The 16,749-nt window shown below is 35.9% G+C and overlaps 1 protein-coding gene and 1 long non-coding RNA gene across 2 annotated transcripts; both read left to right on the top strand.

Moving 5' to 3' along the window:
- Positions 1–10,671: 10,671 nt before the first annotated feature.
- Positions 10,672–11,662, top strand: LOC132056850 (uncharacterized). The gene is made up of 3 exons (XM_059449240.1): positions 10,672–10,798; positions 10,883–11,141; positions 11,570–11,662. The coding sequence occupies exons 1-3, from the start codon at positions 10,724–10,726 to the stop codon at positions 11,638–11,640; spliced, it is 405 nt and encodes a 134-aa protein (XP_059305223.1). The 5' UTR covers positions 10,672–10,723; the 3' UTR covers positions 11,641–11,662.
- Positions 11,663–13,269: 1,607 nt separating this feature from the next.
- On the top strand, positions 13,270–13,899 carry LOC132056859 (uncharacterized). Its single transcript, XR_009414989.1, has 2 exons — positions 13,270–13,419; positions 13,698–13,899. It is a non-coding gene; the product is annotated as an uncharacterized LOC132056859 (long non-coding RNA).
- The last annotated feature ends 2,850 nt before the right edge of the window (positions 13,900–16,749 follow it).

Genomic DNA, 16,749 nt, shown 5'->3' with positions numbered 1-16,749 from the left:
ATACACTTTGAGTAAGTTTAAATGCCTATCTCCACCAAGAAGTTTTTATATGCTTATCTTACAAAACATGCCTTTTGGGTCCATCTATGATGTCTGAATTTAACTTATATAGACTGACTTTATGATGAATTCTTACAGGAAAAAACCACATGACAAGACTTTTTAAGACAAATAGGCTCATGTTTAAGTTTTGGATGCTTCCTTTTTCTGTGAGTTTTGCTCAACTATGGATTCATAACTGGGTAACGCAGGTGGTTGCCCTGGTTGGTGGTAGATTGGCGTGTATTTAGATGGAAGGGAATTTAACTTATATAGACTGACTTTATGATGAATTCTTACAGGAATAGTATAGTTTTATATGCTAAACCATGTATAAATGTTAAACTGGAAAGGAGAACAGTTGGAAGAATTTCCTAAAAATTTACTCCATTCGTCCTATTTTGTACATGTATTGAAAGTGTTGGGGGGGGGGGGGGGAGAATTGTAACTTTTTCGCTCAGACAGTCGACTATATAATAATGCAGGAATTAAAGTGCAGAAATTAAATGACACCAGATATTTTATACTGGTTCAGATTCAATGTGAATCCTTGTCCAGTCCCCTTGGGTTGCAAGGGTGGTCTCTGCAGCTCTTTTGTAAATGGTTTTGGTACAATTGTTGTTTCAATGGAGCTCGTCTGCACTCAAAATATTCATAATCTTTTTGATACAATGCCTCACAAACTATACTATATCTTTCCTTTCTTTTTTGTTTACACTATGTCACTCAAGAATACAATGTTTATGAAAAGTAAAGCAAAAAAACTTGAGAGAATGACAAAGGTATGGTTTTCTTTGACTCCAGAGTCTTGTATTTATATTCTTCAATTTGTGTAGCCTCTAGACCCTTTTCAGTAGAGATGTTAACCCAAGAGAATTGATCCTTGTAAATTAGGAATATTAAGGATCCTAATTTCCAAGAATAAAGCAAGAGCTATTCAATGTTGTACAACGTCTTTCCTTGTGCGGTATTGGCCTAGTTAGAATGGTACTTGTTTCCTTGTATACGCTGATCTGATTCAATCTTGGAATCTTTATGATTTGCACTGATTGATCTTCTTGACTGATTTCCTTTCCTTTGGCATAGCATAAGATTTTATAATCTTACTTGATTGAAATCTGGGCATGATCTGATCCTTGTTCCAAAAATAAGCATGGGCTTATTTTCTTTGCACTTTATGGCTATTTCCTTTTGCAGCCGACTGAGTTTTATTTGGGCTTCTTTTCTTTGCAGCCGACTAAACTTCACTCTTCAATTTTGGGCTTTGCTTTTCTATTGGACTTGTTGGACCTCTGAGTTCCTTTGAGTATAGTACCTACAAAAATAGTTTGTCATCATTAAAATCATAGCACTAACATGTATGACTGAACACAACATTAAAATGGCAAATAGTAATAACCTGACGTACTTTTTAAGACAAATAGCCACATGTTTAAGTGATAAACCCTTCACTTTTATGTGAGCTTAGATCAGCTATAGATTCGTAACCAGGTAAGAGGTGGTGGTACCATTTAAAAGACCTAGTCATGATTCACTTGCATAACAATGTAGAGATTGGAGGGCTATTTTTTATTAAATACAAGTGAAAGGGCCCCATCATAAATTTCTTAATTGTTTTTTTTTAAGTAAATAAATGATATTATTGATACCAAAAGTGAACATTACAATCTAAACAGGGCTGACCACCTGTTTCTGTACTAGACAGACAAATTCAAAATAAACCAAGATTCCTACTACCACATGATCTGCATACATAATAAGCAGAGTCAAGGTTTACAGACTCCAAACAAGAAACAGAGAAAGCTAACAGCATAAACTCAGCTAAAACAATTAAAATACATCAGAACGAAATAACTTCAGTAACAGCAACCATTTATGGCCTAGAGTTGAGATGGGCTAGTGTAGATTGCCATTTATGTTTGCCAGAGCCTCTGATGTGGATGTGAACACTGATCTCTCTACACAGCGTGCTAATACTAAACTGCCGTTACTGAAATCTGATCTAGTTTCTCTCTCTCCACACCAGAGCAATCACCATAGCAAAACAGCAGCTGATAATAGTCCCCTTTCTGGATTTCCTCTTGGCCTATTCAGCTACCCATGCCAGTACCTCAGCCCAACACCCTTTCTGTCTATGAAACCCTAAGCAAGCCAACACTCTTCTCCACATATCATGGATCACAGTACACTCAAAGAACAAATGTGAGAGATTTTCATCCTGACCATTGCAAAACACACAAAGACGAGGCACCTGGATGCCCATTTTTGCTAACCTATCAACAGTAGGAAGCATGTTCCACATTGCAAGCCGCGATGAATTTATATCTAGGGTGAATGCATGAATGCAGACTAATACTCCTCCAATACAGTTTGGGATGTTGTGGTAACAGAGCTAGGCAGAGTTTTTTAATGGAGAATTTGCCAGCAATCACCATAGATCTTAATCTTGTCAGTAAGCTGCCTTGAAGAGATGTAGCCTGCATCACTGACTACTTTGCCTCTATTATCTTTCTTACTACCCATGTGGCACTTGAGGGTACATCACACACCTTCAATGGATCTCCTTGTAAGTAGTATATATATACCCATCTAATCCACAAGCAATCTTTCTAACTCAGCTAGAGCCCATAGTTGCTTTAGAATGGCAACTTTGTTCCATAAGCCCATATTTATAATATTCTGGCCCCCTGCGGCCTTGTTTTGCCCATGATACCAAGGCTCTTTTAGATATATCAGCAATTCCTGTCCACAAGAAAGATCTACAGACACTTTCTATCATTTTCATGATCCTCTTAGGCAATACAAAGATCTGTGCCCAATATGTTTGCATACCAAATACCTATGATTTCAGAAGTTGAAGCCTCCCAGCATATGATAAAAGCTTAGCAGACCAACATTTTATCCTTGTAGTTACATTTTCTACCAGGGGAAAACACTGAGCTACTGTAAGTTTTTTTTGAAGACAAAGGCACACCCAAATACTTGAAGGGAAGTGACCCTTCACAGAATCCAAGTGTTTGAAGAATTTCCTGTTTTAGAATAGCTTTTTCTCCAGACATATAAATAGAACTTTTATCTACATTAGCCTACAAGCCTGACACCCTTGAGAATTGCAAGAAGACAGCTTGCAATAGTTTAATTGAAGTAATATCAGCTTTGCAGTACATGAGTAGTGTCACGACCCAACCGGAGGGCCATGACGGGTACCCGGAGCTAACCTACCGTGCACCATCTAACTTGTGTCGTATAAACATATCTCGGTGGACCACACGATTATCTCATAAATACCATACTTTGTACGGGCACAAATACTCAAAGAACAATTCGTCAATAGGACTTTCAATAGCTATGCCCATTTATATACATAAGCCGACAAGGCTATAAAAAATGCTATACAAAATGTACACTGATAAGGTCATGAAACATCTAACTATACACATATGTCTACGAGCCTCTAAAGGGATACGTAACATCGTAAAGATCGGACAGGACCCCGCCGTGCCCGAAAATATACACAAAAGGAATATACCAATAAACTGTGGCCCGAAGTAAGTGGAGCGCTCCTGTACAATCGCTGACAAATCACCTAGGGTCCAATCCGTCTCTTTTGCTCTGCCGGCGGTGAACGCGGCGTCATAAGAAGGAACGTCGTATTTATAATGTCACAAGAGAATGTAAGGCATGAAAAGTAACATAAATAAAACATGAAGGATAGCATAGAATAGAAAGACCATTTATACCTCTTGAGATGTTCATCATACTTGCTTAACCTTTTCTAAGGAATCATGGCATACAGGTGCATATACTTATAATGGTACCATATCCGATCATACACGTCAGGCGTTATCCGTATCCGGCCGTAACTAGGCTCGGTGGTATTCGTATTCGGCCATATTGTGGCTCGACAGTATCCATATTCGGCCATATTGTGGCTCGACAGTATCCGTATTCAGCCATATTGAGGCTCGACGATGATCAAGTGATTCGGCCATATTGTGCTCGGACTGATGATCCGTATCTGGGCGCGAGTGGTGCGCACCATAAATATCATACCCGGCTATATAGGTTCGGTGTCACAACATAGCTACATACAAATATGATGTACATGAGTACCCGTGAAAAACATTACAACACTATCAGGGTGACATAAAGTAGGTAAACCCTCAATTTTTATTATGGAAATGTCATCATCATTATCTTTATGATCATCATCACTACTACCATCATCACTATTGTCACTTCTATGAAGGGCTTTTATCGATGACAACTTAAGAATCTTGAAAGTTATAAGTTCTAGCATTTCTAGGAATAGGACATATCAGACATCTTAGATGGATCCACAATAAGGGAGTTTTGCCTTTATCTCACCTTGAAGGAACGATTACATGAGATGAGATCAACAATGATGAATACGATTGGAAATCTTGTGACAAGCTCAATGGTATCACGAGAACACTAAGAACTTTAAACTTTGGCATTTCTAGAATCGAAATCATTATCATAATCATCATCGCTATCATGTCTCACTTTGAAGGAACAATAACATAATATGAGGCCAATTGTAATGAATGTAATCGAATTCATATGGTAAGCTCAATCACATCATGAGAACATCTATACTTTAGGCTTTGGTATCTCTCGAAGAGGAATTATCATAGTAATTGTTGCCACAAAGAGCACTCATCAACATCATCATGAGGACCTTGGGGATCATGGAATTCTAGAATTTTAAGAGTAAGCGCAATATGGAAATCAGGTATGGATCCATAACATAGGAATTAACATCATAAGGATCATTATCAGCTATATCGCAAGAATCATGAAAATTATGAACTTCTAGTATTTCTAGGATTAGGAGCATTACGGATGTCATGTGTAGGTTGACAACTATGGAATCATGCCTTAGAAAGAAAAAGGGATAGCATTACATACCTTTACGTCTTCTTAACGACTAAAAGTTCTCCTTCCAAGCTCACAACTCTACATTCAAGAGAATTCGTACTAAGCTACAATGTAATACCATATTCATTTTCACACAATACTTCCTCAACGTCATTAGTAACATCCGCAATAAAATTATACTCATGGCATATCAAGAATTATGACTCAAATTAATTCACTACTCAAGAATACCATTAAATCCATATTTGAGTTTCATATTCTACTTCCTCCCCTTATTCAAGTCATTCAACAACCAAATACTCTTAATAACATGAAATAGATGTAAAACTCACCTTTAATTATGTAAGGATGAACTTTGGATGAATATAATTCACTTGAGAGAAATCCCAACTTCAATACCAAAGGGAATCTTAACTTCTGCAAACCCTAGTGAGCTTCTCTACACTTGATTCTCTTGGTTCTTGGTGTTTAATCTTTGATTTCTCTTGGATTTGTGTTAATATGATGGAAGGAATGTTCTAGAGCTTTCAAGAGCAGTGGAGAATGTGGAAAATAAGAAATAAGGACTTGGATCATCTATAACAAGAAAATAAAACTGCCCGACGTGACTATACGGACATTTATACAGTCCGTATAATTTTTTTCGGCCCGTATAAGTGACCGTATAATACCACCAGTGATGACAATTTACATACGGACCCTTATACGGACCGTATAAGTGGTCGTATAACTCCTTTTTCTCAAAATTGTTCTCGTCGATTCGTTCGATCTCAAATCCTTATAGAATCTTCTTGGCACTTGTTTAACACTTCATTAACCAGTTAAGGAACCCTATAGTTCATCCTCAAGGCCTTACTAAATAGACATTCGCTCGGTTGCTACGAAACCTTCGCAAACACAACTTATACCTCACTGCCTTCAACAAACTTAGTTTCAGTGATTCATATGACTTCAAAATCTTGTAGTACGCACTTTAAGGCTATCAAATACTCTCCTTAACTTCATAAGGACTTCACGTCCACCTTAAGCTTGCATTAGTCTATTCACAGCGCAACGACACGAAATGTCCGAGGTGTAACAAGTAGGTTATCAGCAAAACATATATGCATAATCCCCAGCTTCTTACACTTGGGATAGAACTTAAATTGTGGGTTTTGAGTTAATACAAACAACTCTCTTTGTAGATATTCCATGGCTATAACAAAAAGGTAGGGGGACATAGGATCACCCTGCCTTATACCCCATTTTTCCTTGAAAGGTTCAGTAAGTCCTCTATTTAATACCAAAGAATATGAAACAGAACTCACAAACTCCATTACACACTGAATGAACGTGAAAGGGAACCCTAATTCTACCTACATACTCCACAGAAAGCACCATTCGATTGAGTCATATGACTTCCTTAGGTCTACTTTCATGACACACCTAGCAGACAACCCCTTTCTAGTGTAACATTTTAAGAAGTTCATGACTAAAGAATATGTTGTCAATTATGCTTCTCCCCTCTATAAATGCAAATTAAGTAGGACTTATAATGGAACTAATTACAAGTTTTATCCTATTTATCAGGACCTTAGTGATGATCTTATAAATTGTAGTACAACATGCAATAGGCCTGTAATCTTTAACTTTTGAGGGGGAAGGGATCTTAGGAATCAGATTAACAACAGTACAACTTACAGATGAGCATTTTCCCATGTTCGAATTCCTTTAAAGCATTGTGATATCAGTTTTGACAATGTCCCAGTTTTGCATAAAAAATTCCATAGGAAACCCATCAATCCCTGGGCCTTTGTCACGGGGCATCTCCTTGAGTGCTGCAAGTGTTTCTTGGCTAGTAACAGGTCCCACCAGATCACACCTCTGTTGATAATTAAGGCATGGTCATTGCTTGATCACCACAGAGCTAGGACAAGGCATCGTTGCTGCAACAGTGCCCATTAGATTGGTGAAAAAGGATATGAATTCCTTTTCCACCGTAGCAGGGTCTGTAATCATTATCCCAGCTTCATCATAGATAGTGAAATGGTGTTCCTATTTGCTCTAATCTTACACTGAGCATGGAAGTAACTAGTGTTTGCATCCCCACTGGCTATCCATATAGCCCTTGACTTTTGCCTCAGAGCTTGTTATTGCACTAAAGTTCACTTATTAATTTCCATAATAGTTTCCTTTTCAACTTCAATCAAGACTTGAACCTGAGGTTGAATTGCTAACTGACTTTGAATGACACTCAACTCTTGCCTTGCTCTTTGAAGTCTCTGATTATAGGATGCCATGTAAGTGTTAAGGTCCCTCAAGCCAATTTTAAGTTCCTTCAATTTGGTCCACACTTTATGCATCTTTGTCCCTTTATGCTACTTGTTCCAGATTGATCTTGTTATAGTCTTAAAGTCAGGATGGTTCAACACTGTGGTAAATAACTTGAATGGCTTAGGATGCATTCTCATCTGTGGTATGTACTGTATAAGTGCTGGAGAATGATCTGATACCCCGGGATTTAGAAAATCCACTTCCATCTGCCCATAATCCTGTAACCATTTGAGATTGCTAAACACCCAGTCAATCTTAGTATAAACTCTAAAACCATGTTGTTGTTTGTTGCAAAAGGTGTAATGCCACCCCTTTGACCTTATTGAGGTGAGCTGCAAATTGTCCATACAGTCTTGGAAAGCCTTGGTTTTGGTAGGCAAGACTGGAGAGCCAAGCCTGTCATCTGGGGACAACACTGCATTAAAATCACCACTTAGCAACCATGCCTCCTGGCTTGTGTTCAACAGAGAGAGATCATGCCATAACTCAGTCCTCAATAGTGCATCATTATGAGCATAAATGACAGTAAACAAACAGGAAAGAGATGTTGTGGGGTCATGGAGAGAACAATGAATAAACTGTTCCTTCTTTGCTATGATGTTTAGTGTAATATAAGGCTTTCATAGTAGCCAAATTCTCCCATTTGAAGCCATTGGGTAATTACAATATGTATTCCACCCCTGTGCAATCTTCCTCAACACATTTTGTGACTTTTGTTCCTTCACCTTAGTTTCTAAGCAACCAAATACATCCTTAGTTTCTAAGCAACCAAATACATCCACTTTATTCATTTGCAGAAAGAAGACAACCTCCTTCTGTTTGAGAGACTAATTTAAGCCTCTCACATTCCATGTAGCAATAATCATATTGGGTCAGGAGCAGCCTCAGAATCCCCTGCTTGTCCAGTTGTTACATCCGTGAACCCATCTTGGAGACATTTGTATCTGTTCACAGTTTCCACTCCTGCTTCCACCCCCACCCTTTGAGAAGTAGAAGTTATTTAAGTAGGCAGTGCATTTATAGAGTTTTTAGATTGTTAAGCAGCATGGTTAATAGTTGGCCTATTTGGAATAGCAGCTCCCATTAGGATCACCTTCATCATCCCTATTCTCGGTAGTCCACTCTTGCCTCACTTCTCTTCTCTTTCTCCTCTGCCTTCTCCTCTTCTTGGTTACTTCCTGGAAAGGCACCTCAACACCCTTAGCCTATCCACCATTCCAGCATTCCTCCATTTCATGACCAAACCTCATACAATGGGACAATACTTAGGCTTCCATTCATACTCCACTATTTGTTGGAAACTACCAGCTGAAGTGATCATTTCTATGGATTCTAATAATGGTTGAGTTGAATCTATCACTACCAGGACTCGAGCATAGGAAATTTTTTCCATGGCTGCAGTCACCTTATCAATATAAAGAGGCCTACCTACAGCACTAGCCAGCTTGCTCAGAGCCTCATCAAACCAATACCCCATAGGTAATCCAGGAAACAAAATCCATAAAGGAATGTTGGTTATACTATCCGAATTAAATTCAAAGTTTAGCTCCCATTTTTGAACTACCATTGGTTTATTGTGAAAGGTATATGGTCCCACCCATTAAAATCCTATCATAATTCTCAGCAGACTCAAATCAAAAGATGAAGCAGCCAGCATCATGGGCTAAAATCTGAGGTTTAACCACATTCTTCCAATTATAGGTGGCATAGTTGTCCATCGATTTAAAATATGGCGTATCCGTCAACACATACCTAATTAAAGCATGCTTCCAATATTCCAATTGGGGTTTCACATCCTCATCTTCAATGGTAATGTAAACCTTACCTTGCTTAGTTGAAGGTGGAATATAAGTCAGGGGTTTACCTTTTTGAGCAAGACGATTCTGCGCAAAAGTAGTTGGAACAACAGGAGATGGTTGGTTTGAGAATGCTGCTTCTGAGAATTCTAACCGATGAGTCGTCGGCGTAGGCCCTGACCCACCATAATCCTTCAAGTGAAAAGAGCTTTGTGAATCCAAATATTTATCGCTAACCTCCACCTCCTCAGGAATTGACTAGAATTGATGGGGGAGGAAACTTCCAAATGTGAGCGATGGCAGCTGAGAGCTGCTGCCGTTCTCCGACGTCACTATCCTCACCGGTGTCGAGGTGGTTTTTCCTTTGCGAGGCATGTTTTTACTCGTCAATGCGCACGTTAGCACACCTGGCTAAAATGCACCGAGAGAGAAAACATACCTCCAACTATTTTGCAAAGCATCAAGAGAAAAAAATTTCTTAGTTGTTGATCTTATTTATAGAGAAGTTTAACAGAGCGTGTATCCAGGGGCGGAACCAGTAAGGGCCAAGGGGGTTCATTCCTTCGGCGGAAAATTACACTATTTAAATATAGTTAAAATAATTTTATATTTTAATTCTTCTGGCTCCGCCACTGCGCGTATCAAGGTTTTAGGAGCTATTCAGCTAATGCATGCATGTAAGTTGACATAATACAATGTAAGTCCTATGAACTTTTAATTTCCTATACACCAGAAAGAAGTCTATGTTCTTGTCTTTGAATGTTGATATTCCTCCACAAATAAGTTTAACTGAGCATGGTTTATGCATTTCTGTGAGGTTTAGATGTCCAGTTGGTTAGTCCAGAAATCTTCCTTCCACTATATCCTAGAATCTGTGAAGTGTATTTCCTGCTGCCCATGGTCTTGGACATCTCTTACACAATATCTTGTGTGAACAGTGTTCGTGATACAATAGTCTTTTAGTCGTAAAGCACTTTGAATTCCTTAAGTTGCTTCTACAGAGGCAAGGGTCTAAACAATGTCATGTAGTTGTCAATTTAAATAGTAAGAGCAACATTCATGTGACCTTTAGTGGGAAAATGAAAGAAGATTAGTCATAATTCTATAAGATAGCTAGCAACCAATCTCATCTCAAAGAACAAAGAACAATTATTTTCTTCTTCAAGTTTCTAGTTTGCAAATTGCAAGCATAGTATTACATTACTCCTCTCTATATTCTACCTATTTTTCCACGAGTATTAATATTCTAAATAGTTAAGCCTTTTGTTGTCCACAGGGTCACAAAGAACAAAGAAACACTTACCTCTTTCACTATGCGGAGTACATCCAGATCTGGATCTCTTATCTCTATTTTAGGGAATGAAGAAGTGGTGCCAATTGCAAACATTCAATCCCAGGAAGGCGTTAGTACATTGTTTTATTCATAGTTTGATATTATTAGACAATCATTAGTCTATCTCCTATCGACAATCATTGAAGCAAAAATATCTGCCAAACATCAAGTCCGTGTTTTGAATTGTTCAAGCGGTGGACAAGAAGGCACAGTTCAACAAGAGAAAACTTTGCATGAATTGTAACATTTTGTTCCCAAGTACTTTTGGATCTAAAATATCATATACTATAGGTGTCGATTTGATGGCAATCTCGAAGATACCTCTGGCTCAGCAACTCGGATGATTATGGACAAAGAAGGAGAAAAACTATTATCTCTTACTGCAGCAGAGATTTACGAAAGAGTTTCAGCTGAGGTACAAATTTTTAAAAAACAACTTATACATAATCACCTCCTAAATAAACTTTCAAAATATTAAATGAATATATTTTTTCCATAGAATGAGAACCTGCCAGTGGAAGATTTCCAAAGCAAATTTGGCCAGAAGCTGTTCAGAATTCAAGTAAAGAAACCATTTGGCCATGCTTCATCCACATCATCTTCAAAATTGTATATCCAGTCATGTGTTGAAAAGGAAAGCATTATTCATTCTCTCCCAGCACCAGCCACTACCTCAATAAATATCAGCGAAAGCAATAAAAGGAAAAAAGAATATGTATCTTCCCATGTTACAAAAACAAAGCTGCCAACCGAACAAGGTGAATCGGTGAAGATGAAACAGAAACTGGAGCTAGCAACTCCAGTGAAAAAGAAATAAAGGTCACCACACATTTCTTCTTCTCAATCTTTCTATATATATCACAACTTTCTTTAACAACTATCATCTTCTTTTTACATAGGTTAACCAACTCCTTTTGCAACCACTTTTGCCTTTTATGGAACAAAGGTAATTACGACGAAAATTCTTATCATTTATCACTTAGATGTTTGATCTACTTCATCTCAAGTATTTTGGTTCAAAGTTGCGATCTTTAGTTGGTAATATTTAGGAAATTTAGTTTTTCATTTATTTCCCTTAACAATTTATACTCAGCATCTAGACAATGACATTGGTCATCCTTTATATTTAGCTGACTTCTTCCCAACAACAACAACTCACTAACATTTTTTAAATACATATCAACAGTTGTTTTGCAGGAAAATCAAGTGTTTACTATAACATGCTCAATTTTTGGCTTGTACATAGATTTCCAGTGACTTCTATTGTCATGGAATAAAGGTCAGTATCTGCTATGTTGCTTTCTACCCCAATTTTCAGGTTCTAGCATCATATCTGTTTGTAAAGTAATCTGGTAGCTACAGGTCTACCTTTTTTTTTTGGCCTGCTAAAACATAAAGTCAATTTTCCTTCTCCGGTAGTAACATACATTGCGTTTGTGAAAAGTTGTTTGATTACCAACATATTTTTGAGTGATTTTGGAAAAAAGATTGAATCTTGTTTTTGTTTTCTGAATCTTTAGGCAGTGGAGTGTAATTGCTATAAGTTTTATGGAGGTAAAAAGATTGAATCTTGTTTTTGTTTTCTGAATCTTTAGGCAGTGCAGTGTAATTGCTGTAAGTATTATGGAGGTAAATTGTTGTGGAGGTTAATTGTTGTGGATGCAAATTGTAGAGTAAAAGTAGTAGTTTTTGCTACATATTAGGGATCTTACTATGGAACATCAATTTTGAGTGAATTTGGGGAAGAGTGAATCTTGTTTTTGTTTTCAAACTCTTTTGTTCTTTAACTTGGATAGTGGAGTGTAATAGTTGTAAGAATTGTAGAGATAAATTGTTGAAGATCGTGTGCATACAAATTGTTGAGAAGGAAGCATTTTTTAGTGCAGATTTTAGACATAAAACCAAACTCTTAAGTACTGTGAACCAACTTGCTTTTTTTTGACAAAATGATTAAAAAAAAAAAAATTGAATCTTGTTTTGTTTTCAGAATCTTTAACCAGTGGAGTCTTTAAATATGTTGTAAGTATTATGAGGTGAATTACTCTTCATCCCAAATTGTAAGATCAACTATATAGTTTTTCCTATGTATCCATTATTAGGGATCTTGGTAGAAAATCAATTATAGAGCAATAATTCAATAATACTACCCAAAAAATCTACACTATAGAGTGAATGGTGGTGGTTGCTTGTGGTTATTTATTTCACTAATAAAGTAAAACATTAAGTAAATAAAATTCTTTGTGTCTAGAAATGGTTTGCTTTATTCGGAGAATAGAAGGTGAATGTTTCTGAGAATCTTCTTTACCAAATTCTCGTAGAATTAAGTTTATTAAACTAATTGAGTGTGTTTTGGAGGTGAATCTGTTTTGAGGATCTTGTGGATGTAAATTGTAGAATATTTATCATGCATTTTCATGATTCATCCTTCAATGATAATATAGAGTTCTTGGATGCTTATTTTGATCTCAATATATCTATTTGTTTGGTACAACCTGAATGTCCACAATATGATCTTATAGCATGAGAACCAAAGGTTGATTGCCTCCAACAAATTAACAATTGATTTATTTGGAAAAAAAAACCTTGAATAAACATAATTTCTAGAGAGATGGAAACAGTGACGATGGTCTAATCCTCCACCTGCACCATTCTTTATGATTCAGAGGTTTAAACTCTTTTTCTTTATCAATGAAAAATAAAGGATTATGTATGAAGAGATTGTTTACATTCATAGCTACTAAAATTATAAGTTATCTTTCCAATTAGATGTGTGGGAACATAATCAAATATTTGAATATGTTTTAAATGTAGGAAGCACCAGCTGTTATTAAATGCTCTACTATGACAAAAGAATTGTAGGATGTCCAGGAGGTGAAGGCAGTAAGTGTCTCTTACAAATTCAGATAAAAAATCTCTCTGTTACAGATTTCTTCTAAGTTATTTTCTAATTTAACAGAAGATAAGCATGATGTTGTTTGGTTCTGGCTAGAGAAGAGCAAGCCACATGAATGCCCAGTATGCACACAGTATTTTGTGGTAAGTAAGAAAGGAGAAATATTAGATCCCTTACACCAATAGGGTAACATTTTCCCTCCTTTTCAATTTTTTAGAGCAGAGGAAGAAGGAGAAAGGGATTAAGGAATAACTGAGTTTTACAGTTCAAAAGACTTAACCTAAAATCTCAATTTTTCTCCCAAGTTCTTAGCTGATTTTAATTTACCTCTTGGTTCTATTTTTTGTGTTTTCTTTATGTTTACAGTATTAATTTACTATCTACTGGATTATCTAAGTTTATTCCTTCAATTTCTTCCCAGGTCATAATTATGTTCCAACTGTCAGAATCCAAATTCCAATCCAATCTCATACAAATGTTGGAGCACCTACCAAGCTACCTATGTAATTTTGTTCCACAAACTGTCTTTGTTTTTCATTTCTTGCAAACTACTCCTGTAACTTTGTTCCACAAATGAATGTAATATACTATTACGCATGTCATGTTAATATTTAGTTTAATCATCTCTCCTTTATTTGCGTCTCGATAGTAACTAAGGGCACAAACCATCTAGTTTTATATAGGCTTTTTGTTTTCACTCCAATATTTTCAACCCCATTGTGTACAAAGTAAAATATTCAATCATACTATATATAGAGGCGGACTCAGAATTGAGGTTTGGGGGTTCAGAATTTTAAAATACAGGATAACGACCTCAAGCTAATGTATAGCAACCGTCAAACTAACGAGCAAGCACTGATATATAATATATTTAAAAAGGTGACGAATTACTTAAACACTACACAGTCACCGACCGGAGGTCCGTTTTTCGGCGGACGAGGGCTACGAAGTGGTGATCTGCAACAAAAGTTAGAACCCTAACTTTTTTGAAAATGTGACTTTGGTTTGGGTTTGAGGTTTGTGAAAGAAATGGTAGCAAGAAAGTAACGTCTGTTTTGCTTTTTCTACTTGTCAAATTTATATTTTGTTTTAGAAAAATAAAGTGCTAAAAAGAAATTCAAATTTGAAAACGGAGACTACGAGTCTATTTTATATTTTCTTGGCGCACATGGTTTAGGACCCACATCTTAGGGGAAAGAGAGAGAGCTTTGCTTCATTACCATTGCACTATTAGCACGTTTGTGTGTGAAACTTCACCAAGTATCAGCTATATTTACTGCATAATTCTAGTACAAATAAAGTGTCTAAGGAAAAGTTCTTTGGATTCGCTCGAAACCTCCTTTGACACTGTATCTTCGCCCGTGACTGTATTTACTTTCAATACTCCAAGTTTCTAAAATTATTAATTCTTGCCCAGTAAATACTATCATGAACTTCTACTAGCAAATGTATAATTTTATAAATCTTGTATTAAAATTTATATATAATATAAAGCTAGGCATAAACAAGGTGATGTGGCACCTCTCTTCGGCCAACAAACACAATTATCTTATTTCTCCTTTTTTTGGTCTTTCCTCTATTTTTTCCTCATTTATATGCTAGGTTAAAAAAGCTCAAAAGTCACTCATTTAAATCTCTTAATTACGTTAAAAATGCTATGTTTAAAAACCTAAAAAAACAAAAAAAAAAAATTAAATAGCCCAGAAATGGTTACTGCATATCCCATGATCCATTCTTCCAATTCAAGATAAATGCTGCTCTTAAATTGCCCATAAGTGGTTTCAGTTTTTTTCCGTTGGTTATCATTATCACCTTGTTTGCAACAAATTTTAATATGCGGAAATAAATTACAACCACAAACAAAATATGTTGAAACAGAGATTTTATTGATGAATATGGCGGGTACAAGATCTGTTTACTCCCTTGATTCCTCTCTCCTAATATTTCTCCGTAATTCGAGGGCCGTTAGTAGCTTATTTCTCGAACGTAGGATGATTTGGATTTGGATATGTGGACTTTCTTAGGATGTATTTGATCTCCATGAAAGGGTATTGTGGATCTTCTTGAAGTATTTGGTTGTCAAGAAATATCCGATCACATATTGATCTTTTCTTGAATATCCATGAGTTTGTGGGATATCTGAGATCTTGATCTCTTTGTAAATACCCAAGAGTTTATGGGATATTTCTAGATGCCTTTCTTAGGGAATATGTGTCCCTTTGTATAGGAGTGAGTTAGGGTTTAGGGTAGAGTAGCCTCCAAGAAATCCTAACCCACTTTAGAGTTTGAAGATGGATTGAACTCATCTTTTAGAGTCCTATTTAAAATCCGATAAAATTTCGCTGTCTACACACCTATATTTAAGACCTTCACTATCAATAATCACAATAGTTGCAAATTTATATTATAACAAATATATATAGCACCCAAAATTCTATTCAAAGTTTTGTTATCCATCATGTTGATAAGTAGTAGATTCAATCGTTACTTCTCCACTATGTTGTTTGTCATTTGTTCTACACCAGGTGATTAGTTCCTCCGGATTATTTATTTCTGTTTTTTTTCAAATTATTTTGTAATATTATATTGTTTTCTTATACATGATCTTGATTCTTTGCAAACTGAAAATGGATTAATAGGGTGATATGTGGATGTAATTTTACTCTATTTTATTTGATAAGTGTTTAATATTTTGTTTTTGGCAGATGGATATAATTTTCTGTTTGTGTTATTCTCTTCTTCTTATCTTGATCTCTAATGTATATAGCTTTCTTGAATCGAGAGCAGATTTTTCAAGGTATTAGAATTTTTTGTGTCAATTTTCAATTTTTTTTCAAAAACAATTTGTCTTCTTATTCCTCTATCCTTTATTTCTATAGATAGTGTAAGCATGGTTTTGTTGCTTAGTTGTTAGCTGCTAAGGTTAAAAAACATGTCAACAATAATAAATGAAGATGCTATTTTAGATAAGTTTTTATCATAGAATTTTACATATTTATAGTGAAAAGAATTAGTAAATGATAAATTTCTTAATTATTGAAAGAAGGTTTCTTAATGAAATTGAAGCTTGAAAATTCTACTGTATTTTAAATTCTCTTCCCTTTTTAAAGATGTCATATGTTGAATTCACAAGATTTCTTTTAAAAAGAAATAATATTTTACATTTTATAAACTTTTAATATAGTTTCGATGATTTTACAGACATAACAAAAAAGTAACTTCAGAGTAGTGTGGCCGATTATAAAGAAGAGGTAGATATTCTTTCTTAGAATAAATAGGAAAGGACGCAAGAAACAATGAAAACAGAAAAAAGGGGAAAAAAAAAGAAACAAAAAAAGATAAGGCAAAAATTGACCAAAGAAATTTTTAGCCTATTTGGCCAAGCTTTTGGGAGGTCAAAAGTGTTTATTTAAAAAAAATGATGTGTCTGGACAAGCTTTTGGGAGAAATAAGTGATTATGAGAATAGCAAAA

The sequence above is a fragment of the Lycium ferocissimum genome, chromosome 1 (genome assembly GCF_029784015.1).
Source record: "Lycium ferocissimum isolate CSIRO_LF1 chromosome 1, AGI_CSIRO_Lferr_CH_V1, whole genome shotgun sequence".
Classification (NCBI taxonomy): Eukaryota; Viridiplantae; Streptophyta; class Magnoliopsida; order Solanales; family Solanaceae; genus Lycium; species Lycium ferocissimum.
This window is presented reverse-complemented; position numbering and strand designations above follow the sequence as displayed.